The sequence below is a fragment of the Trachemys scripta genome, chromosome 1 (genome assembly GCF_013100865.1).
Source record: "Trachemys scripta elegans isolate TJP31775 chromosome 1, CAS_Tse_1.0, whole genome shotgun sequence".
Lineage (NCBI taxonomy): Eukaryota > Metazoa > Chordata > Testudines > Emydidae > Trachemys > Trachemys scripta.
In genome coordinates, this window is record NC_048298.1 from 313,194,589 (window position 1) to 313,219,667 (window position 25,079).

At 39.6% G+C, this 25,079-nt stretch overlaps 1 protein-coding gene across 1 annotated transcript in view; it reads right to left on the reverse strand.

Annotated features, from left to right (window-relative positions):
- DYNC2H1 (dynein cytoplasmic 2 heavy chain 1) overlaps nucleotides 1–25,079 on the reverse strand; it is a 372,682-nt gene that overhangs the window by 102,133 nt on the left and 245,470 nt on the right. Inside the window, exons 80-82 of the mRNA XM_034758872.1 lie at nucleotides 23,817–23,892; nucleotides 21,892–22,103; nucleotides 19,947–20,051 (exon numbers count right to left, since the gene is read on the reverse strand). Of these exons, the coding sequence (XP_034614763.1) occupies nucleotides 19,947–20,051; nucleotides 21,892–22,103; nucleotides 23,817–23,892 (393 nt within the window). The remainder of the gene's footprint in view (nucleotides 1–19,946; nucleotides 20,052–21,891; nucleotides 22,104–23,816; nucleotides 23,893–25,079) is intronic.

Here is a 25,079-nt window from a genome sequence, read left to right on the forward strand (position 1 = left end):
GGCCGGAGCCCCAGGAGGAGGGCGCAGAGCCTGACCGGAGCTCCGCTCTCCCCGGCAGCCAGAGCGGCGAGACCTGCCGGGGCTCCGCTCTCCCCAGTGGCCAGAGTGCTGGGGGGGAGGGCGGAGGGCCCGCCGCGGCTCTGCTGTCCCCGGCGGCAAGCCCGCTGCAGCTCTGCTCTCCCCGGTGGCGAGCCAGTCGGGGCTCCGCGCTCCCCGGCGGCCAGAGCGCCGGGGGGAGGGCGGCGAGCCCTGCCAGGGCTCCGCTCACCCCAGCGACCAGAGTGCCGGGGGGGGGGGGCGGCGAGCCCACCGCGGCTCCGCTCTCCCCAGCGGCCAGAGCGCCAGGGGGAGGGCGGCGAGCCCGCTGCGCCTCCGCTCTCCCTGGCGGCCGGAGTCGGAGCGCCGCGCCGCCCCCCTCCAGGTGCCGCCCCAAGCACAAGCTTGGTGGGCTGGTGCCTGGAGCCGGCCCTGTGTGGTCGTGATTTGCAAGATAAGATTTTTACTACGTATCAGAAGTAAAATGTGCACACTCTATCACTCTATACCTGTGGTCTCCAAACTTTTTTGATCGCGCACCCCGTCAGTAAAAAAAATTTGAATACGCACCCCTTGTCACGCCAGCTCTACCAAAAAAAAAAAAAAAAAAAAAAAAAGCCGCTCGGACTGCCACCTGAACTGAAGAAGCACTTTGGAGACCACTGCTCTATACTATGTAAAGCAGGGGTTCTCAAACTGGGGATCGTGACCTGATGTGGGTCGCGAGGTTATTACATGGGAGGGTCGCGTGCTGTCAGTCTCTACCCACAAACCCCGCTTCGCCTCCAACAATTATAATAGTGCTAAATATAAAAAAAAGTGTTTTTAATTTATAAGGGAGGGGGGTAGCACTCAGAGGCTTGCTGTGTGAAAGGGGTCATCAATACAAAAGTTTGAGAACCACTGAATTGTAAAGGAACCACATCCACATATTTTTCAAAGGAATTAAATCTTAAAAGCTTGAATGCAAACCATATGAGACCTGTTTTCATAGGAAATCTATGCCTTTTGCAGTGCCAATGATTTGGAGAGAGCCAACAGATCATACCAGCAATTGTTACTTCTGCATGCTGCCTCCAGTTGGGAAAGGTGTGTCAAAGAAGAAAAAGTGGACTGTGCATTATCCAAACATTCCATCAGTTATACGCCCAGTACTCCACGGAGAAGGACTGCCGGTTCCTGATGTACCAGAATCATTCTCACTTGAATCAGACGAGGAAGAGGAAGAGGATGAAACTTCTGGTCCTTAACCATCAATGTCACAACACCCACATTTTTTCCCATCCTCCTCCTCTGAACCACACCTCATAACATAAGGTGAACTGAATGACCTTGTCAGGGATTTGGAACTACCCAAGAGTAAGGCAGAGCTGTTGGGCTCCAGACTACAGCAGTGGAATCTCCTGGCAGGTGATGTTAGGGTTTCCATGTTCCGTGACCGTCAAAAGGATCTTGTCCCATTCTTCTTCATTGAAGGTGATCTTGTAGCCTGCAACAACATCGATGGTGTGATGGCAGCCCTCAACATCGTTCACTATCCAGATGAGTGGAGACTGTTCATTGATTCATCGAAGACGAGTCTTAAAGCTGTTTTACTGCATAATGGCAATGTTTTGCCATCAATTCCAGTTGGTCATGCAGTCCATATGAAGGAAACCTATGACAACATAAAACAACTTTTGAGGTGCATAAACTATGACCAACATCAGTGTCAGCTTTGTGGTGATTTGAAGGTTGTTGCTCTCTTGCTTGGTCTGCAGACTGGATACACAAAGTACTGCTGTTTTCTCTGCAAATGGGATAGTCGTGCAAGAGATTCCCACTACATCAAGAAAGCTTGGCCACTCCGACAGCCATTGGAGCCTGGGAGGAAAAGTGTTCAGCATCCACAACTTGTTGAATCAAGGAAGATTTTGTTACCACCCTTACACATCAAGCTGGGTCTGATGAAGAACTTTGTCAAGGCCATTGACAAAACACAAGCAGCTTTCAAGTACCTCCGTGGAAAATTTCCAAGGTTAAGTGAAGCTAAGATAAAGGAAGGTGTCTTTGTTGGTCCTCAGATTCGTGAACTTCTTCAAGATGATGCATTTGACCATGCCAGTATATCTTTTTTGAGATGAGGAGACCACATCTGTATGCAGTATTCAAGATGTGGGCGTACCATGGATTTATACAAGGGCAATAAGATACTCTCTGTCTTATTTTCTATCCCCTTTTTAATGATTCCTAACATCCTGTTTGCTTTTTTGACCGCCGCTGCATACTGCATGGACGTCTTCAGAGAACTATCCACAATGACTCTTAGATCTTTTTCCTGATTCGTCGTGGCTAAATTAGCCCCCATCATATTGTATGGATAGTTGGGGTTATTTCTTCCAATGTGCATTACTTTACATTTATCCACACTAAATTTCATTTGCCATTTTGTTGCCCAGTCACTTAATTTTGTGAGATCTTTTTGAAGTTCTTCACAGTCTGCTTTGGTCTTAACTATCTGTAAACTTTGCCACCTCACTTTTTACCCCTTTCTCCAGATCATTTATGAATAAGTTGAATAGGATTGGTCCTAGGACTGACCCTTGGGGGACACCACTTGTTACCCCTCTCCATCCTGAGAATTTACTATTTATTCCTACCCTTTGTTCCCTGTCTTTTAACCAGTTCTCAATCCATGTAAGGAGCTTCCCTCTTATCCCATGACAACTTAATTTATGTAAGAGCCTTTGGTCAGAGACCTTGTCAAAGGCTTTCTGGAAATCTAAGTACACTATGTCCACTGGATCCCCCTTGTCCACATGTTTGTTGACCTCTTCAAAGAACTCTAATAGATTAGTAAGACACGATTTCCCTTTAGAGAAACCATGTTGACTTTTGCCCAACAATTTATGTTCTTCTAGGTGTCTGACAATTTTATTCTTTACTATTGTTTCAACTAATTTGCCCGGTACTGACGTTTGACTTACAAACTTGTGGATTTATCAGTTTATAGCAATGTAACATTGTATAAAATACTTGTGTTCTGAATTGTATTATTGTATAACCTTACTGTCCGTCTAAAACTTCTTTATGAAGGGGTCATTGTGGAAGTAGAAGTGAAATTCATTTGCAGTAAAACAGCAATACTTAGACAATACAGATTTTCAGTGTCTTCATTATTATTTCTTTATTATAAAAAGCCTGTTATGGTGTTCATTTTAAGTCTGTAACATTGCTGATGTCCAAATAATCCCCTTTATTTTCCCTTCCCCCAACATACACAGATGCTACACTGCTTAACCTTGGAGGATGTTATACATTATCAGAACTACACATGGCTTCCTTTTGAGACCATCAATCCATTCCTTAAATTAATATGAACATTTCCTCATCTCAGGAGCTGAGAGCATTCCCTATGCAGCACTACTGGTCCTTGCCAATAAAGGGAATGAGAAAGAGGTTATAAAAACTATTAAATGCTCAGTTTGACTAGCAATATTGAATATGATCAAAACTACTCATATACCTTAGAAAAGAGAAATTTAATGTTTATGCGAAAATACAGCCTTTGCTTTTGAAGTAAAGCTGCTTAATGCCCTATAAGTCACTTTCTTATATAAGCATTAGTAATATAGTAGGACATTTACAGTGAAGATCCCTTGACTCTGCGGTATGCTGCATTGTGCTGCAGCAAATCTCTATCTTCTATATCACAAAGTCATGCTGCAGCACTAAGAACTTTCTAAACTAAAATATACTGAGGTGTAAACATTCTAAAAATGACTGAGTGATATTCACAGAAAGCCAACATAAAGCCAACACTTTTATTAATCTCCTACGTGTCCTGGCTTTTGTTAGAATGAGAATTTTATAAAATACAATTAGATACCAATTAGCTCACAGACTCACTTCAATATTTACTGTTTATTTAATAAATTACAATACTATACTGTCTTAAATACTTGTTTAAAACAGCTCTGAAACAATGAAGCATGGGATTTAACAATTTCTGATTTCAAAATCAGCCTAGAATGAAGACATAAAATCTGTTACTTAAATCAATTGGCAACAATTTTGACATTTCTCTTCTATTAAGTCTAAGGGATTACAAACTACCTCATTTAAGAAAAATTCTGCCCCCCCCCCCACTTAAGTAGACTCACACTGTGACTCTCTTCACAGCAGGGCAGAGGGATGTTGGTGAAAAAAAAGCAAACTAAGCAGCAGAGCAGGAGTGTTAGAAACCACTACTCAGCATAAGGGTAAAGGAAATGTGTGTGAAACTCCAACTCATTTTTGCAGTACAGATGACGTTAAGAGACTTTCATCTTTCTGCTGTTGATGGTAATGGCAAAATGGCTAATCCAGATGGTGGCAGCATCTTCCCAACTTCCTCACTTATGCTTCTCTTACTCCATATTTTAACTCTGGAGTGAGTACAGAAAAGAGGCTGTACTAGAGGTCACTTTCAGTTTAGTAGGCATACAACCAGCAGCTAACTTCACAGCTGCTAGTTATAGAAATCGGATAGGATTTGGGTCAGTGTGATAACATCCCTTTTCAATAAAAACTCCTATTTGGACTACACCTCTACCTCGATATAACGCTATCCTCGGGAGCCAAAAAATCTTACCGCGTTTTAGGTGAAACCGCATTATATTGAAATTGCTTTGATCTACCAAAGTGCATAGCCCCCGCTCCCGGAGCACTGCTTTACCGCGTTATATCCGAATTCGTTTTATATCGAGGTAGCGGTGTACTTGCACTTCCCAAACTAGGGGAGCCAATATAATGAGAAACAATTATATGTTAATCAATATGCAGTTGAGGAAAATCTTTTTTCCGATAAGATATACAATTGTTAGAAATTCCCTATATTCAGTGGCTCAGCCAAAGATGCCACAACTATTCTGAAAAGCTCTGGTTGTAAGATCTGCCATAAAGTGACATTGAACAAACTGTTCAGAATCAATACTATAATTAGAATGTAGTAAACCTGGGGGGAAAAAAATCTTATGTTTGCACATCTTTCCTCAAGTGTGCTAAAAATAAGACTACCATATTCTGCTTCCTGTAAAATGGGAACAGATTTCTAGCAAAGACCCAATTATGCTGTGAATATTCATGACATTTTGAAAGAACTGTATTTCAAACATGGATATTTTACAAGATATGTTTTTTGATTTCAAAAATATAATTATTTCCACTTATAGGTCAGGAAAAGACACAGAGCCAAATTCAGTCCTGGTGCAAGTTAACATCAATACCTTATTTGGACACAACAATTTGGAAAATATATTATAATTTGGGAGTTCCTGAGCTCAATCCACTAGATTATACACTTCTCATATACCTATTAAAGCACTTTTTTGCATTTTATTGCTTGTAACATTCTTACAATAAAAAGAACCGCTTTAAAATGTATGTATGCCTAGATGTGATCAGAAAAGGGATTAAACAAAAATTCGTAGGTTTTAAAGACAGAAGGGACTATTACAAGCATCTAGGTCTGACTTCCTGCAGAACATAGGCCATAGATCACCAAATGATTCCTGCATCAAGCCCATAACTTCTAGCTAAGCTACTGCACATCTTTAGAAAGACATGCAATCCTGATTTAAAGACTTCAGATTATAGAGAATCCACAACATGCCCAGGTAAATTGTTCCAATAGTTGATTACTGTTAAAAATGTGCCTTATTCTAGTCTGAATTTTTCTAGTTTCAGCTACCAGGCACTGGATCTTGTTATGCCCTCCAATATCAGAAATCTTACAGACCATGATCAAGTCACCTTTTAACATCCTTGTAGATAAACTGACTACATTGGGCATTTTTCATCCCTCACCTGGTTTCCCAATCTTTCTTGTAGCTTTTTCTGAACCCTCTTCAAATGGTTAACATCCTTTTTTTAAAGGGCAGACACCAGAACTGGAATCAGTTTTCCATTAGTCATCTCACTAATGCCATATATAATGTTAATAACACCTCCACACATCCATATTCCCCTTCTTATACATCATAGTCACCACACTGCATGGAAAGGCAATGTTCAACTGATTACCTACCATAACTCCTACGTCCTTTTTTGAGTCACTACTTTCCAAAGCACAGTATCCTTCATATGTAAGTGGGGACCTAAGTTCTTGGTTCCTACATGTATATCTTCACATATAGCTGCATTACAACACATATTATTAGTACTAATATATGAATTACGGTACTACATAGGGGCCAACTGAGCATGGGACAGCAGTGTGCTAGGCACTTTAAGGCATAGTAGAGATGCTATTCAAATGAATCCAGTTTACCATATGATCCTTATCTCTCTGCAAATCTGACCTGTCATTATTTACCACTCTACTAATTCTTTTTATCTGCCAACTTTACCAGAAATCATTGATTGTTTTAAAAAACTGAAGTTGTGACAAATATTGCAACCATATGCAGCATCTTTGGGGACAATATTGTATTTTATGTTTGAAGCATTAAACCTATATATATATATATATATATATATACACACACACACACACACACACACACACACACACACCCCTCTACCCCGATATAACGCGACCCGATATAACACGAATTTGGATGTAACGCAGTAAAGCAGCGCTCTGGGAGGATGGGGCTGTGCGCTCCGGCAGATCAAAGCAAGCTTGATATAACGCGGTAAGATTTTTTGGCTCCCGAGGACAGCGTTATATGGGGGTAGAGGTGTGTGTGTGCGTGTGTATAACCTGCATTCGTACAAAGGGCTATGAATATTTCTGTGGCTTATACCGTCTGGCCCATCTCTCTCTCTCTCTCTCTGTATGTGTGTATATATAAAAAGGATGTGTGTGTGTGTGTGTGTATATATATATATATATATATATATATACATATAGATGTCAGGGCCAAACCAGTGTGGGCAGTGAAACAACCAGTGCTGCTCCTCCTTTCCACAGCCATGGGGCTCTCTCCACTCTTCTCTGGGACCTGCCTGGCCTCACCTCAGCCTGTATCTCCTCTCCTCCGTCCATAGGACTTGCTCAATGACAGCCTCAAGACTTGCTACAAGTATGGGGAGCTGCGGTGAGTGCCTGCACAAGGGAGCTGTCTAGGAGGTGGAAATGAAGGGTTTTGCTTAGGGTTCAGTGATGGGCTAATCCAGTCCTGTCCAAAACTACCCCCTGTCTACCAGCATATCCTCCTTTCAATCCAGGTTGAGGTACAGCCAGCTCTCATCCAAAGCTTCATTTCAGCAGACACTGGGAAAAAGTGCTCCAATTAATTATAGAGTAATGATCATCAGTCACACACTGCAGGTAGCAAGCCCACACCACTTCTCTATCTCCCTTAGTAGTCTGACAAATCAGAACTTTGTTGTTCTTTCCCTAGCTAGGTATAAGAGAGCAGACTTATCAAGTTTGTAGATGACACCAAATTTGGGGGGTAGAGCGGTTGCCAATACTTTGAAGGATAGAGCTAACATTCAGAGGGATCTTGATAAATTGGAGAACTGGGCTATAAACAACAAAATGAAATTCAACAAAGACAAATGTAAAGTGCTACACTTAGAAAAGAAAAACCAAATGCACAAAGTCAGAACAGGTGAAAACTGGCTTGGCAGCAGCACTGCAGAGAAAGATCTGGGAGTTGTGGTGGATCACAACCTCAACATGAGTCAGCAATGCGATGCTATTGCAAAAAAAGTAAATACAATTTTAGATTGCATTAGCAGAGGTATAGCATGCAAGTCACAAGAGGTGATAGTACCACACTACTCGGTGCTGGTTAAGCCTCAGATGCAGTACTGTGTCCAAATTTGGTCACCAATGTATAGAAAGGATGTAGAGAAACTGGAAAGGATCCAGAGTTGAGCAACAAAGATGATCAATGGGATGGAATGCAAGCCATAAACACAAATGCTTAAGAAACTGGGTATGTTTAGTTTGGAAAAGAGGAGATTAAGGGGGATATGATAGCGGTCTTCAGATACTTGAAAGGCTGTCATAAAAAAGATGGAGAAAAGTTGTTCTCTTTTGCCATAGGGGACAGGACAAGAGGCAATGGGTTCAAACTACAGCACAGTAAATTTACAATTAGGAACAGACTGCTTTGGGATGTTGTGGAAGCTTCTTCATTGGAGGTTTTCAAAAGGAGGTTGGATAGCCATCTGTCTTGGATGGTTCAGACAAATCCTCTTGTCAGGGTGTTAAACTAGATGACCCTTGCAGTCCCTTCTAACTCTATGATTCTATTATTCCATGAGAGAAACCTCAGGGCAGACACACACATATTTCTATGCTCTAGTTCCTCAGAAAACAAACAAACAAACAAACAAACCAGGGCCATTTGGGAGAAACTGCTAATGCTACTTTTAACCACAGGTATAGCACCAATATCTTGTTGTTGTTGACAATGTTACAGGCAACTGATAGATCTAAAAGAAGTAGTGTTTGTACAACACCTAGCATAATGGGGACTATAGGCACTACTGTATTAAAAAATAAGTAATAGATATTTGATCTTTGTTGATAACTAGGACATAATTGACCAGAAGTCCAGTTCAGACTCTAAGATGTATCCAAACCTGAAACTAGACTTATAGAGGTCAATGAAAACTGTGGATTCAGCTATTGTCACAGCTTTCTTGCAACAAGTACAGCACATAACCTGATCTTTTCTTGTTTGCTGGCCAAACTCAAAAAATCTAGAAAAAAAATGAGGTTAGCTTTGAACTAAAACTAAATTTTCAGTTTTTCCTTGACAAAACAAGCAATCAAAAAAAAATCTCTCTGGAGGATGTTAAATAGAAGCTACTAAAGATAGACATTTTTAAATCAGCAGGTATCCAACAGCTTGCATCCAAGAGTTTTTAAAGAGCTGGCTGAAGAGCTCACTGGACTTGATGTTGCTTTTCCGTAAGTCTTGGACATTGGGAAGTTCCAGAAGACTTGAAGAAAGTTATGTTGTGCCAATATTTAAATAGGGTAAATGGAATGAAATGGGTAATAATAGGGCTGTCAGACTGAAATTGATCCTGGGCAAGATAATGGACCAGCTGATGCTGGACTCAATTAATAATGAACTAAAGGAAGGTAATGTAATTAATGCCAGTCAACATGGGTTTATGGAAAATGCATTGTGTCAAACTGACTGGATACTTTTTATGAGATTACAAGCTTGGTCAATAAAGGTAATAGAGTTGATGTAATATACCTCGATTTTTGTAACACGTTACTTGGTACAGCACAATATTCTGATTAAAAAACTAGAACGATATAAAATTAACATTGCACAAATTAAATGGATTAAAAACTGGCTAACTGATATGTCTCAAAATGTAATTGTAAACAGGGAATCATCGAATGGAGTGTGTTTACATTCCCACGAGGATCGTTTCTTCACCCTACACTATTAAATGCTATCATCAATGACTTGGAAAGAAACATAAAATCATCATTGATAAAGTTTGCAGAGAACGCAAAAATTGGGGAAGTGGTAAATAATGAAGAGGACAGGTCACTGATTCAGAGCTATTTTGATCATTTGGTAAACTGAAGGCAAACAAACAATATGGCTAAATATAAATGCATATATCTAGCAGCAAAGAATGTAGGCCATACTTAAAAGATGGGGGACTCCAGCCTGGGAAGCAGTGATTCTGAAGAAGATTTGGGTGTCATGGTGGATAATAAGCTGAACATGAGCTCCCAATGTGACGCTATAGTCAAAAGAGCTAAAGTGATTCTGGGGTGCATGAACAGGGGAATCTCGAGTAGGAGTAGAGAGGTTATTTTATTTCTGTATTTGGCACAGTTATGACCACTGCTGGAATACTGTGTCCAGTTCTGGTGTCCAAAACTCAAGAATAATATTTGGAAAGGGTTCAGAAAAGAGACATGAGAATGGTTACAAGATTCATTCTGGGAGCATGTGTAATTCCATGGGCAAGTTAGTGACAGAAAGTAAGGGAGGTGCCATTTGAGTCATAAAAAATTATAGAATCATAATTTCAATGGTGTCACAATCTGCAGCATGGCAGGGGGGACTCACTGCCCACCCCTGACTCCCAGCTCCTGGTCTTTTGATAATACAATGTCATAAAAAATGGGTAAAATTGTGTATCATTCGAAAGCCCTTTCTCCCACCAAAACAGTGGTAGCAAACATGACAAACCTAGAATAATTATGTAGATATATATTTGAGAAAATGTTTAAAAATAAACATTTTAAAATTATATTTTAACACAGCCATGCCAAAAATGCAGCTCCCCCAAAGATAATTTGTGGCCTTTGACTGACAGTATTGTTATCAGATAATGCTCAGAACATTATACCTGATTAATTTTTGTAATGTCATACATTACTATAAATGGAAAGAGTGCTTCAAGTTAATTGGCCATCATCTACAAAAAAAAAAACCAACACAGTTCAAGTGTATTGATTATCAGCTTTATTTATTAACCAAAAGAGTTGTAATGAGGCACTGGTTCAAACATCAGCATCCAGCCAGAAATTGCTGGAATCCATCTGCAAACTACATGCAGAGTTACATAACATAATTACAGTCCCAAATTAATTTCTCACAAAATCTTTGTTTTTACTTGATCATTTTAGGCATCAGTAGGGAAAGAAAGAGTTTCGACTAGTAGTTGAATGTTTGGTAATAGCACTGGGGAGGACTTGGTTCAACATAATGCTCAGTGGCACCTTACCTACTAAAAGAAGTGCACCCATAAACTGAATTTGGCAAGGTTGGAGAGGAACTACATTGAGCCTCAGGAAAAAGTTGAAGAGGACAAGTGCCAGCTGTGAGCAAGACCAGTTCCACACTCCAGTGTACATTCCTTTCTCAATGACCTTTTGCACATGACGGAGACCTGCAATATCACAAATCAGATCTAGAAATTTGGTGAGGCTGAATTGACAACAAAGTGCAACTTTCAGGATGGTGTGGCAATACATGAAGATGGTTGAGTCTTTGCTGTTCTTTATGGGATTTGCACTTCACAGCAGTGGAAGACTTAGTGAAATACTTTTTACACCTCTAGCTCGATATAACGCTGTCCTCGGGAGCCAAAAAATCTTACCGCGTTATAGGTGAAACCGCGTTATATTGAACTTGCTTTGATCCATCGGAGTGCGCAGCCCTGCCCCCTCCGGAGCACTGCTTTACCGCGTTATATCCGAATTCATGTTATATCGGGTAGCGTTATATCGAGGTAGAGGTGTAGTTTAGATTTAACCAATTGTTCCATGACGATTGCCTGGTAGCTTGCTGAAATAAGAGGCATAAAAAAGTCTGACCTTGACATATGGGAGGAATTGTGAAAAAAGAAATTGGGTTATTAAAATGTCAGCAGTTCCCGTATGTGCATTTTGCGCAGATGAAGCCCTAAAACATGAGAACAGTATAATGGAAGTCATTGGGTGGGTTGGTGGGCATAACACAGCATCCAAATGCTCTCTCTCAGGTTTTTCCTGACGCCACTGAATTTTGAACAAACATTAAGCATGGCTGAGATAATTTCCCCAGAAATAACCAAGTACCATCTAGACTCATTAGGTGTTGATAAATGCCAAGAAGGAAAAATTTTAAAGCTACAGCATGAGTTTACATGCACCAGCAACCCATTTGCGTATGATGGACCAGAGCTCATTGATATCATGATGAAAATAGTCTTCAGTGATGAGATAGCTAAAGATGTCACTCAAATGGTTACTGTGGGTAATGACTTGTATGCAGCCTTCAAAACTAAAGAATTATCCAAGGCACCATCAATCTATAGGTTTCAGTCATGAAGAACAGACTAAAGATGGACTTGAATGCAAAGAAGAAAGTCAGAGTGAAGACGACAGGAACTATTACAGAGCTAAACAAACACAGACAAGTAATTGTTTGCTCATCTCCTGGTCGTGTCCAGAGCTCAGTGTGATGTAGATCTATGTGAGACTTTGGGAAGGTACGAGTTCACCATGGTACTATGATCGATGTTTGAATGTGATGGAACAATGCTTGTGTGCCAGGCAAAAAGCAAACCAATGCATATCTTGTATGGTCTTCCTAAGCCAGCACCTACTGACAACATGACCTGTACCTTATGCCAGCAGAGGCCTTTCAGTGTAGCAATCATAGATTGTAAGGCTGACGTACAAGCTCTTAAACCAGAAACTGTAACACCTACCAAGATTTGACCGAACACTTTATTATGAGACTACAGAGAAAATACGGGGCCTATGATGAAGTCCACCTTGCATTTGACACATATGCAGAGAAATCAGTTAAAAGTATTATGAGAAAGAAGCAGCTTCATGGTACTGCATCTGTCCAATACAAAATCACTGACTCCACGAACATCTCCAATGTCACAATGAAGTTACTGTCTCATTCTTTCCTGAAGAGTGAGTTAACCACATACTTTGCAGGAAAAATACTCTAGCATGCAAAGAATTGCTCAAAGAATTTTGTCGTTGCATGGCATAATGAAGCTGGTCTTTCACTGTTCAGTGGAGTTTCTTGGTAGTGCCCAAGAGAAGGCTGACACTAATATTATCTTGCATACCATCAATGCCAAAGAGAGAGGTGCTACTAAACTCCAGATTTTTACACTGGACTCAAATGTTCTAGTGGTCTCTGTGAGATGCTATACAAGACTTCCTCAAGATTCTGTTTTTGTGCCCGCTTCTAGGGAACAGAATTGTTGTATATCCCTCAGAGATGTGTTCCTATCATTCAGACCACTAAAAGCTGCCATACTCCAGGTTTCTATGCCCTTTCAGAATGTGATACTATTAGAAGGCTGGCTGCAAAGATCAAATTATCTTACTGAGAGGCATTTGATTTAGCCTCCGAAGACTAATTCCTTAATATGAAGGTGCTCAGAACAGCAGAGACAGTCACTTATGAGGTCACAAATGCATTGGAGGCATTCATATGCTGAGTTTACCATTTAAACACCAACATTATGACACTTGCAGAGCTATGTTAATGGACGATTTCAAATAAGAAAATAAAAACCGACAAGGGGTGCAGTTAAAAAATGTATAGCAATGGAATCGCTCCGTGATGATCAAGCACTCCATAACTCCCTCCCCTATCAGGCAAGGATGGTTCTTGGAAGATGGACTGATCACACCAGTTATGTCTGAAATACCATGTGCTCCCGAATCAGTCCTTTAGCTAATCAAATGCTTGTGTGCAAAGACCAGATGCTCACCATCCTTACCTTTCTCTCACTAACATGTCCATAGAATGAAACTTCACTACATTATGCTCCCAGGCTAATTAGAAAACATGCCTTATAGTGACAGACTAAAGAGCTCAATCTATTTAACTTACCAAAGAGGAAGTTAAGGAGTGACTTGATTACAGTCTACAAGTATCTACTGAGGGAACAAATATTTAATATTCAATATAGCAGAAAAAGATATAACAATCCACTGGCTGGAAATTGAAGCTAGACAAATTCAGACTGGAAATCCAGGGGGCATTTTTAACAGTGAGGTTGAATGACCTCTAGAACAATTTACCAAAGGTGGTGGTGGATTCACCACCACTGATCATCAAGATTGGATGTTTTTCTAAAAGATATGTTCTAGGTATTATTTTGTGGAAGTTCTATGGTCTGCATTATACAGGAAGCCAGATTAGATTACAATCGTCCATTCTGGTTTTCGAATCCATCAATCTGTGAAAATTTCATTTAGATTGAACAAAGCATTTTGACACATCATTTCAAAAGTTTTGATTTGAAACTACATGTCAAAGGGCTTTTTTCCCCTCAAATTCTTTTCCCCAGGTTTTCTTTTCAGCCAAAAATACTTCTGAATTTGTCCCAAACTCAAGAATAGTTTCAGTGCCCTGAAAAAAAGCACTTTTCAGTAAGTGTAATGTACGCCAAAAATATATTTCCCAGCTCTAGCCACAGGCGTCTCAATAAATGAGACAATGCAATAATCAGTGAGTTACTCAAAATGAATAGGTGTTTGCTTTTTTTAAAAGATAAATTGTATATTGATTTTCATAAAGAAATAGTGAAAAGTAAATGACTTGCAGCTTGTATAAATTTCCAAATACTGCATCCTTCACAGGATATCCAATAGAATTATGCCATCTTACAACATGTCAAAGATGCAAGACTAGACAAGACAATGCCACACAGACATAACATGTTAATAAAATAGGGGAAGTCTTACATGAATAGGGAGAAGAACGAAAGAGGGGACAGGGGAGGGAAAAGGTGGAAGGTTAGGTGGAATGGAGGTCTGGTATTATTTGAGCCATCTCAACATTTTTAATCCAAATGTATCTAGGAAAGGAGTCCAAATTTCTCTGAATTCATATAACTGCTCTCTACGGTGGTAAGCTATTCTTTCTTTGGCTGCTAATGCAGACGGGTCCAAATACCACTGCTCTATACTGGACATAAGTCTACTATTCCATTTTTGTAAAATCATGCACTTGGTGATCATTGCAGCTCTCAAGAACCAGAGTCTTTGTGGTGGAGTTAAATCCAATTTAGCAGGTAAATAACCTAGGATATAATTTTCAGCTGAGATTTGGTTGCTTAATTGCTTCCATTTCAACTAATGGGACTACTCTTATAAATACTATTCTTTGTGAGTAAAGGTTGTAGAATTGGGCTCTGAATTCTACCGCAATTATATGGCAGATAAAAGATAGGTCAAATTTTAGGCCTAAACTTTTAAAAAGTGAACATTTAAATATCTGATAGTACTCTATTATGGAAAAAAAGCTGTTTTATGGTCCTTTAGAGATGTAATATAAAATAAAATGAAAGCCAAATTATACATACTGCAACATACTATAAGTACTTAGATATCTATAACAAATATTTGAGAAGGAATAATCGAACACCATTGCTTACACCGGTCTGCTTTTCTGCTGTTAATAGTGTGTTTCAGAGTGCATGCAACAGTCTCTTAATTTAGTTCCTATATGGTACATTGAAGCCTGGAAATGAAGAGCTCATAAGCAAGACTAAAAGTTCCTCACCATTTTCATGATGCATTTGCAAGCCTACTGTAAATGAACACTGAGTAATTATTCACAGTACTAGTGGGATTACTAAGTAACTACTTTTCAATATGAATAAGAATTGCATAATTGGGCACTAAGAGTAAGAGAAGCACAAGAATTTTGCTTTTGTGTCGACCCTAAAAACGTCTGGTTATCTCTGGAGCTGCAGTTAAAAACAATCACTTTCGACTCAGTTGTGCACAATCCTCTATGTCAGTGATACTCATGAAAATTTTGTTGGCATATGCTTAATAACAGAACAAATGCTGGGTGAAATATTCTCTGTGTGTGTGGTGCTTAGTAGAGTGATAGTACTACAATAGGTAGTAATAATAATGATAAGAAAATATATTTTATTTTCAAGTTTGAATGCATTACCAACAATAATTAAATAGCACAGAATAGTGCCTCTAAATATGATGCAATACCAAATATCTCTACTATTGTGAATAATTAGTGTTCATTTAGAATTGTCTTGCAAATGTATTATGAAAGTGTACCAGCCCAGATACAAAATCTACTCAGTCACCTTGTCCCATTATGGTGATAATGAAATGGGAAATTTCTTACCCTGTAATTTCTTTTCTTCTAGCTATGCCCCATACAATTCTGTGATGCCTGGACTGTTCCCCTCCTCTCTGCAGTTCTAGAGTCTGTTCACTGTTGCAACACAGCTCATTTTGGCCACACACCCTTCTCCAGCTTGCCACAAGAACAATTCATATAATATGCAAAAACTCTTAGAATATGATAATACCAATAACATTAAAGTCGACAAGTGAACTATGTGCAGTAAGCTATGCAGCCAACAAACTGGAGACATTTAAAAATAATGTTGTTCCTTGGCTAATGAAGCCATTCCAGGTTGGGTAGAATTTTGAGAGATACTGCTAGCAGAAAGGAAATTTTCCATACTACAACTAACTGTCTCCCACAGTTCTGTGATGCATGGGAAGTAGTGAGCAGTAAATATTAAGCAGGGAGGGATAAAGAAAGATAAATAGAGAAATTTCCCCTTGAAAGTAAATGCCTGAATGACAAGTTACTTTTGCAATAGTGCATGCGGCACCTTCTTTCAGAAAGAAGCATATGCAGAGGATAGAAAATCCACTTTGTAATGTTTAATAAAAGGTATTGCTTGAAGATCATGTTGCTGCCTTACAGATTTCTTCAGCTGAAACAAAGGTTTGTTCTGCCCATGATATCACCAGAGATCTTGTATAGTGTGCCTTGATTCCTTTTAGAATACAGTAACTCCTCACTTAGCATTGTAGTTATGTTCTTGAAAAATGTGACTTTATGTGAAACGATGTTAAGCGAATCCAATTTACCCACAAAAATTAATGTAAATGGGGGGGTTAGGTTCCAGAAAATTTTTTTTCGCCATACAAAACATATTATATACATATACAGTGTACGTTTTAAACCATTTTAAACAAACAGTTTAATATTGTACACAGCAATGAATGATTGTGACGCTTGGTTGAGGTGGTGGAGTAAGAGGGTAGAATATTTCCCAGGGAATGCCTTGCTGCTAAATGATGAACTAGCACTCAGCTGAGTCCTCAAGGGTTAATACGCTGTTAATGTAGCCTCATACTCTACAAGGCAGCATGGACTGAGGCAGGCGGGGGGGAAAAACACAATAAATGCAGATTACACTTCCCTGCAAAAACTGAGCATGATCAAGAGACCACGCTATCCAGCTAGAGTGCACCACTCCCTCCTCCTGACAGCACATGCACAGCTGCACAGGTGCTGACTTTCCAAAGCCCTGGGGGTGCATGCATGAGTGAGAGAGACATGCATTGCCCCTTTAAGTATGCTGACCCCACTTCAAGTATATTGCCATTTTAAGCAGATCAGCCAGTTCAGATAGGAAACAGCTTCCAGCAAGCTCCCTCCTTTCTGTTCCTGAGCCCTGTCCCTCTCCTCTGCTTTATGGAGCGGGGGGGGAGGGCAGGAGCAGGGGGACATCCTGATATCAGCACCCCTCTCCCCGACTCCTGCAGCAAGCAGGAAGCTCCTGGGAGCAGCTCCAAGGCAGAGGGCAGGGCAGGAGCAGCATGGCACAGGGGGAGGGGCAGCTGAACGGCTGCTGAGTAGTTGCCAAGCTACATACCTTACAGGGAATTTAGGGGATCTGATGGGGGGGCTGCCAGCCCCCCTGGTTCTAATCCCCACAAGGAGGGGCTGCTCTTCCAGAAAATCCTGCAAACAGTGGACAAAGCAGGCAGCTGCCAAACGCCGTTATAAGGGAGCATTGCACAACTTTAAACGAGCTTGTTCCCTAATAGATCAGACAACGTAACAACAAAACAACGTTAACCGGGACAACGTTAAGTGAAGAGTTACTGTAGGCCAGTTTGATGGCTTGAATGCCTCCACTATGCACAACTTAATTCATTTGGCCAGAGATAGTTTGGATGCCCAAAGACCGTGGCACTTTTGGTGAAAGGGCACAAATAAAGAGCCTGATCGTCTCATCAATTCAGTGTAGCCTAAGGTAAATCTTTAGTGCTGTAGATACTCCCACATGATGATACATGTTTTCAGACAGATGCTGTGGATTTGGACATAATGATAGAAGAATCATGCAAGAAATGGAAAGAGGAATTCACCTTTGGTAAGAAAGACTGTGGGAATCCTTAGAACCATTATGTCATGATGAAGCACATCATGTGGCTCTTGCATGGATACAGCTGCTAACTCAGATTCATCTAGCTAACACAACAGTGACCACAAAGTAGATTTTGATAGATAGGTATGACCATTGCCTACAGGGTGGGTGGTTAGGGCTTTTAGTACCAATAGCAGATCCCACTTAGGAAAGATTGGTCTGCCTTCAGGTCTAGCCAGTCTGATTGCTCTGATAAATCTTGAGACTTGAGGATATTTGGCTAAGACCCTCAGAATCCTGTTTGTAAGTCACTGCTTATGACTGCTTAACACTTTATGGTGCTGGGCTGAAGACCCTTGTCCAAACTATCCTGAAGAAAATCCAGAATAGTTGGAATTCCAGAGTCGTTGGGGCATGTTTTCTTTTTGGCACCATGAGCTGAACCATGACCAGATTGAGAAGGCTTTTAGTGTGGAAGTCTGTGTGGAGGTCAGCGGAGTCCCAATCACTTTGGAGGATAATCCAAGTGCAATTAATGCTTCACTCTCAATAGCCAACCTGTGGGTTGGAGAAAGCTTGGATCTGGATGGAGAATGGGGCCTTGGTGAAGAATGTCCATTGTCACTGGTACATACATTGGAGGCACCAATGCCATATCTATTAAGTCCTAAAACGATGATGTCCTCTGCTAGCATGGAGCTAGAACTATCAGCTTTGCTTCCCCTCACCTTATCTTCTGAATCACCATCTCTAGAAGTCGATGTGGTGGGAATGTATAAAGCAAGCCCTCTGGCCACTTGTGTGCAAGAGCATCCTTCCCAGTGACCTGGGATAGCTTCTCTGCTACTTTGCCATTCGCAAGAACAAGGAAGTTGCCGAACAGTTTGACTGCCAGAATGACAAATTTGTGGCCGGCACAGAGCCTAAATCCGAACTCTTTCCTTTCTCAGTAGAAAAGTCTTCATCTGAGGATGACTCTCTCGTAGACTTTTTATATATTTTTCTTCCTCTTTTTGTGCTTCCTGTGGTGTGTGGTTTGTTTTTGGTTTTTTTTTTTTTTTTTTGCAGTGTGTGGAGGGTCTGCTTTACAGGAGTCCCTGCATGAGTGTAGCCATGACAGGGTGTGTTGCATCCCTTTTTATAAAAAGCCTTGAGTCCTCTAGATATTCTTCCTTCTGTGTCCTCACACTCTGAGTCCCAGTGCCACTACTTTTGGACTGGGGTCTTGTTCTGAGAATCCCAATTCACACTAGGAATTAGGGAAGCTGTGTAGGACCCCTACTTTTTCCCCCAGGGAGCTGAAGACCAACTTTAAGGGCTTAAAGTTGGATCACTTATGAGATTTTTTTCTTCTGGATCAGGTCTTCAGGGTAGGGAAGAGGGAATCTGACATGCCAGTCTGTCTCTGAGCCCTGTGCCCTGGCAGTGTGAGGTCAGCTTGCTGTGAACAGCTAGGACACAGATCACCTTCCGAAGAGCCTGTAAATGTAGCTGTGCATATAGAGCACTGCTCTGATTTAGCCAGTGTTTGTGGGACAGCCCTGCCATAACCTGAGAGTGGGGTGACAGCGGATCCCCAAGATGGATAACACTGCAGCGGTGGATCTGGGAGGCTGAGACACCATGGTGCCAATTACCCAATCTGGTGGAGGAGGAGGAGGAGGAAAATAGCTTCATTGCTCACTATTATCTGAAAAAGAAATTAAAAGTAAAGTTGGCAAAGGAAACAGTGTCTGTTTGCTTTGCTCCTGACCAACTACTACCGTGGAGGCAGAAGTTCTGGTGGCAAGTGGAAGAAGAGGGATAGCCAGTATGGGCTATGCTGTAATGCTGAACTGCCTCCAGAGTTGCAGAGAGGGGAAAAGACCCTACTTCAGAGAATTGTAGGAGATGCTTGGCCATCAAAGCAAGTTATTCATTCTAAGTAAGTATTATTTCAAATGTATTATTTCAAATATTTACACTATTTAAAACATTAAGTAATGTCTCACAATTAACTCCCACAGCAGAATAGAACTCAAAATATGTGAAGTGACCCAAATAAACATTTTACTTATATTACTGATGGAAATAACTGCATAAGTTATTTTAAAATACTTTCAACATTCTGAATTTATAACGAACACTACACAAAAGTTTTCAACATGTAACAGGCAACAAACTAAAAATGTCTCAGTGTGATCTGATTTTCTTATGCATATTTATGAACAGATGTCTGGTCTCCTGGGCTGGTCACATTTCAGATATTAACAAGCAGTGCAAAATTTAAAACTTACCAGGGAACTGATCATGCGTTGAGAAGAGCGTGCAATATTGGCAGGCAGGCCAAAGAAATCGGGTTTATCATTTTCTGGAAGGCTTTCAATAATATCACGGTAATCCTACAAAAAAAGGTAGAAGAGTATAGATAATTGTAAAAGTTTTCTCTGCAATCACAGCTCATGAAAATCAATAGTATATGGTCAAAAGAATGCCAGCAATATATTTTCAAAACAAACTCTCATTTCATAGGATTTATAATTAATTGAATAACAGCATTTTGTGGACATCACTAAAACAGTACCAACAACTAAATGGAGTAATGACTTAAGCATACCAACATATGACATGATATACCATAGAAGCTGCTAATATTGAAACACTGTAATGAAGTAGAACAGAAATCCCAAATTGCTTCAGTTTACAATTGGCAAACAACAACTCCGATAATAGTGAAGTTGTGACTTCACTATATAAAGGGTCTCTGCAGTACTATTACAAGATATCAACAGATCAGTTTGATATATATCTTATATTGCTATTAACACCACGTTTAAAGTTTTTCACAATTTGGAATTTGAATTTGGAACTATTAGTCACTTCCTCCTTCATGTTGTAGTCCAATGCAAGTTGCTTCCACTTACATTTAAATCTTTGACAAGCTACCATTTATTATACATAGTATGAAATATGTGGCATTAAAAGATATGGCTACATGGTGATAGGAGGGGTAGAGTAGAACCAGCTCGGTGTCTAAAAGACACTCAAGCTACTGTTCTGGTGGAAGGAACATGAAACAGGGTATCTCTTACTACCCCTCCAAAAGCATGCAAACCAGGTGTCTGGAGGCCTGTCTGTATCCTATTATCAAGCAGACCATTTGCACTTGGGTTGGGCCCTGATCCTGCAAACACTTACACACATGCTTAACTTTACTACTGTGAATAGGCCATCTCCTAAATATTGAATCATAAAGGGTCTTAGGCACACAAACTATTTCTCAGAGTTTTCTCAGAGTCAAATTTACCTCTGATGCCAGCATGTCACTCTACATGGTACAGTCATGACTACTCTCTATTATAGGGAACTGAAATCCTTTGACATAACATACTCCTTCTCAGCCTGCCTGTTCTATATCCCATCTGGCCTTTACATCTGTTCTCTCAGTGCCATCTTTCAGTTTCTACATACTGAACCACTGGCTTTGCCAGCTCTCTCTCCTCCACACACTACAGCTCTCACTCCAATCAATTACAACCTGTTACTCTACCACACACACAGCTGGAATTTAAGGTGAGATTCATTTTTCATAAATTAATGTAAGGGCCAAGCAATGAAATCAAGAACAGCAAGACAACAATACAATACAAAATATAACAATACAAATTGATGCAAACTTGTTTCTTAAATATCTGCAAACAAAGATAACATGTTACACTTCTCATAGGTCCCATTATGAGGGATGATTTGTTAGCCAAATACATTTCTCACACAGATCTGTTTCTTCCCACTGTTCATTATTGTACAGCACATACAAAAAAACTTTAATCAAGAAAACATCATAAGTTAACCCTTTGTTATTTCAAGTTTCCAAAGTTATTTTTACCATTCTATTATTTTTGTGTCTCTTATTTTCAATCTTTGTTTAATATTTGGGACTTTTCATACATTTTCATCAATATCAAATTTCAAAATCTGCAAAAAATGAAGTGTGCAGGAATACATATTTAAGTGCTTTTCCCTGTTAAGCATTAGCATTATTATTGATTACTATTCGTGTTATAGGGCATAGTTCTACAGGGATTGAATAGCCTTCAAGCTCCCATTAATTTTAGTGGGATTGAAGTGTACTCAGAAACTTGCAGGAATCTGCCTTTAATTAGTACGTTCATTTGCTAATTTAATACTGTAAGAAAAAGAACAAGATTTGGTTTCCATGTCTGATAAGGCAAGCATACGTACCAAAATGCTGCAGGAATTAGGGAGAGAAATGGAATATGGGAAGCTGGTCATCTTCTTGCCCCTAAGATTTAAACCTCCAATGACTCTGGAATTAAAAAGCTGTTCCAGATAGGTCCGAAGGACTCTCATATCAAAGTAATTATCTATGCGGCCTCCATAAATAGCATTTTCGAACAGGCCATGCACAAATTCCCACTGAAAAGCTTTGGAACCTGTAAGTTACAAAATATTACTGTCACATTGACTTTTTTTGCATTGTGTGATGAACGTTTCCTCTTATTATAGTTATCCTTCAGAGAAACAAGGAAATACAAAGAAACCCAGTAAAGTAATACAATCATTACTAAGCAATTTCTTAACTGTAATCAAAAAGTAAAATAAAATAACTGTAAAATGTAAAATATCAAATGTTCCAACAGCTGTATTGCAAATGTTTGCAAATATTTTTTCCTGTGATAAGAGTGTAATTAATGTGTTTTAAATCCTACTGAGTGACATAAATATTTCAGATGTCTTGAGGAACTTTTTATTGTAGATCTCACACATCAATCAACCCTATTTAGTTAGAGAATAAAAGTACCTTCTCACTAGAAGCCATTCCATATTCAATTGTGGCCTCCTATCTCCTAATCCTTTGTCATCAGCCTGCTCAACTCCCCTACCTCGAATGGATCTTTAAGAGTGTTACAGCCATATCACTTTGTGCGGTGATCTCATCAGGCCTCATAAAATAAGCAGGGTGATTGAATAATACCCTACCATGCCAAAGGAAGACATTGTTACTGAGATTCTGGCTGTCTGATGTGATGTAAAAGGAGGTCCAGGTTATCTGTGATCATAAAAGATCATACGGCACTGTGTTTAAAATTAAGGATGTTAACATTGGTGTTCTGATCAAATTGTATTCAATAAATTACATTCTGCCTACTTACTTATATCCTACACTTTCAAATAAAATGTCTTTCCCCCTCACTTCTTGTCCCAAACTACAGAGGAGGGTTAAATCAATGCCACATTTCACCCAATATGTGATTTTTCGGCATGGGTGAAGTAATTATGGTGGAAAAGAACTTTGAGATTCTTCAAATGAAAAGGTTTGGTATTACATTTAAGTTATTAGTGTTCACACTCACACTCCAATTACTGCAGGAAAAACTGCCCTCACCACAACAGTTAATATCCAGGGTCCAAAGTCTCTTGGTAATATATTCAAACTGTTAAGTCTGCATGTACATGGATTGAATTTCAAAAGTATAACCACATATAAACCCAATTTAAATCAATAGGAGCTAGAGATATTGAACCCTTTTCAATATTGGGTCACTAGTTTTATTGGGATTTGGAACTTAAAGGCCTTACCAAAAAAATCCTTATGGTTTTCATTTAAGTGAGATAAACAGAGGATCCAAATAAGAGCTGGTTGGAACATTTTCAACACAATGAAATTTTGCTGAAATATGCTGTTTTGTGGATGTGTATCATTCAACCAAGGCAGAGGGGTGAAAAAAAGATGCACACACACTATAGTCTGGTAGTTAGGGCACTGGCCTGGTATGTGAGACACCCAGATTCAAGTCCCGGCTTTGCCTGATTTTGAGTCTCCCACATCCCAGGCCAGTGACTGAACCCACCAGGCCACATACAAGTATGCACACTTACTTCTGTGATAATGTTCAAAAGATTTTGATTTTGATCCAGAAACAGAACAAAAACAAATTTAAAAACCTCAACAGTTGCCACGAAACAGAATTGTCATCCGCCAATCAGCTCTAATTGAAATGATTTGTGGTAATTGAAATAGCCAAATTATTTTAAAAAATATCATTCTATGATCTGCTAATTTTATAAAGATTTGAAATGGAAGACACTCAGAAATACTAGACTAGGCAAAGAAAGGAATCAGCAATCCTTAAGGAGTAACTTACCATCAAAGAGTCCATCAATAACATCATACCCCGCACGGAGATCAGATAAAGAAAATTCATAAAACTTGGTCCAACCCTATCATTAAAACAAACAAACAAAAAGTTAATATGAGTTATAAATCAATGAGAATTAAATGAACATGAAAAAAGTAAACAAAAATAGCTGCTTATAGAACATATATAACACGTAAAACCCGGGGGAAAAATCTACATCACTGGTTTGAAGCCATCTTTTCTAGGCTGCTGCTCAGAGATACACAAACAGGCAGCAGAGAGACAATATGACAAACATCTCCATCAATGTGTTTAATTTTACATAGGCATGCAGGCTAGATGCCATCAGGCGTATGCCAACTTCTGTAGCAACTGACAGTTTTTCTATAAAAATAAATATATTTTAAAAATCCTAGACTAATCAGCAAGGCTTCTTGAAAATGATGCACATGAGCATGCAACTCTCTCCCTTCCATAACAGCGCTTGTTGCAACAATGACTCATTGATAACTATGACTAGACAACTCACTTCCTTACTCTCAATGGCTTTTTTGAATTTCAGTTTCCTTTCGGACTTTGATAAGTATGTCTGCTTCTTTTAACCACTGCCTACAACACATGCCAACCATTTTACTCCTCATCTTATTTTACCTCTATATTAAAAAAAAAAAAAAAAAAAACAGAAAAAACCAATGCAGCAAGCCATCAGCAAGCAAGCATTGATGCCTGCAACATGTACATTCTTAATCGCTGGCACAGTACCTGGATCCATATTTGTTGGTGATTGTATTATTCTTTGTATAGTATTAACATACACTAAATAATTTACAAACAGGTATAAAGACAAAAAGTACCTGTCCCAAAATATTTACAAGACAAAGAGGTATATAGGCACAAAGGGGGATATGCACCATATATTAAATACATTAAACTAGCTGACTGGTAAATCTCAAAACATAAATTGTTAATGGAGATCACCAGCAAATAGCAGTGTTTCTGGTGGGGGTTCTGCAAGGAACTGTTCTCACCTCAAGACTATTAAAATTTCTAAATTAAAGTATCTGGAAGAAAATATAAAATCATTGCTGATAAAATTTGTAGATGAAACAGAGATAGGTGGGATGGCAAATAATGATGACAATGGGTCATAGACACAGAGCGACTTAGATCAGTGGTTCTCAAAGCCGGTCCGCCGCTTGTTCAGGGAAGCCCCTGGCGGGCGGGGCCGATTTGTTTACTTGCTGCATCTGCAGGTTCGGCCGATCACGG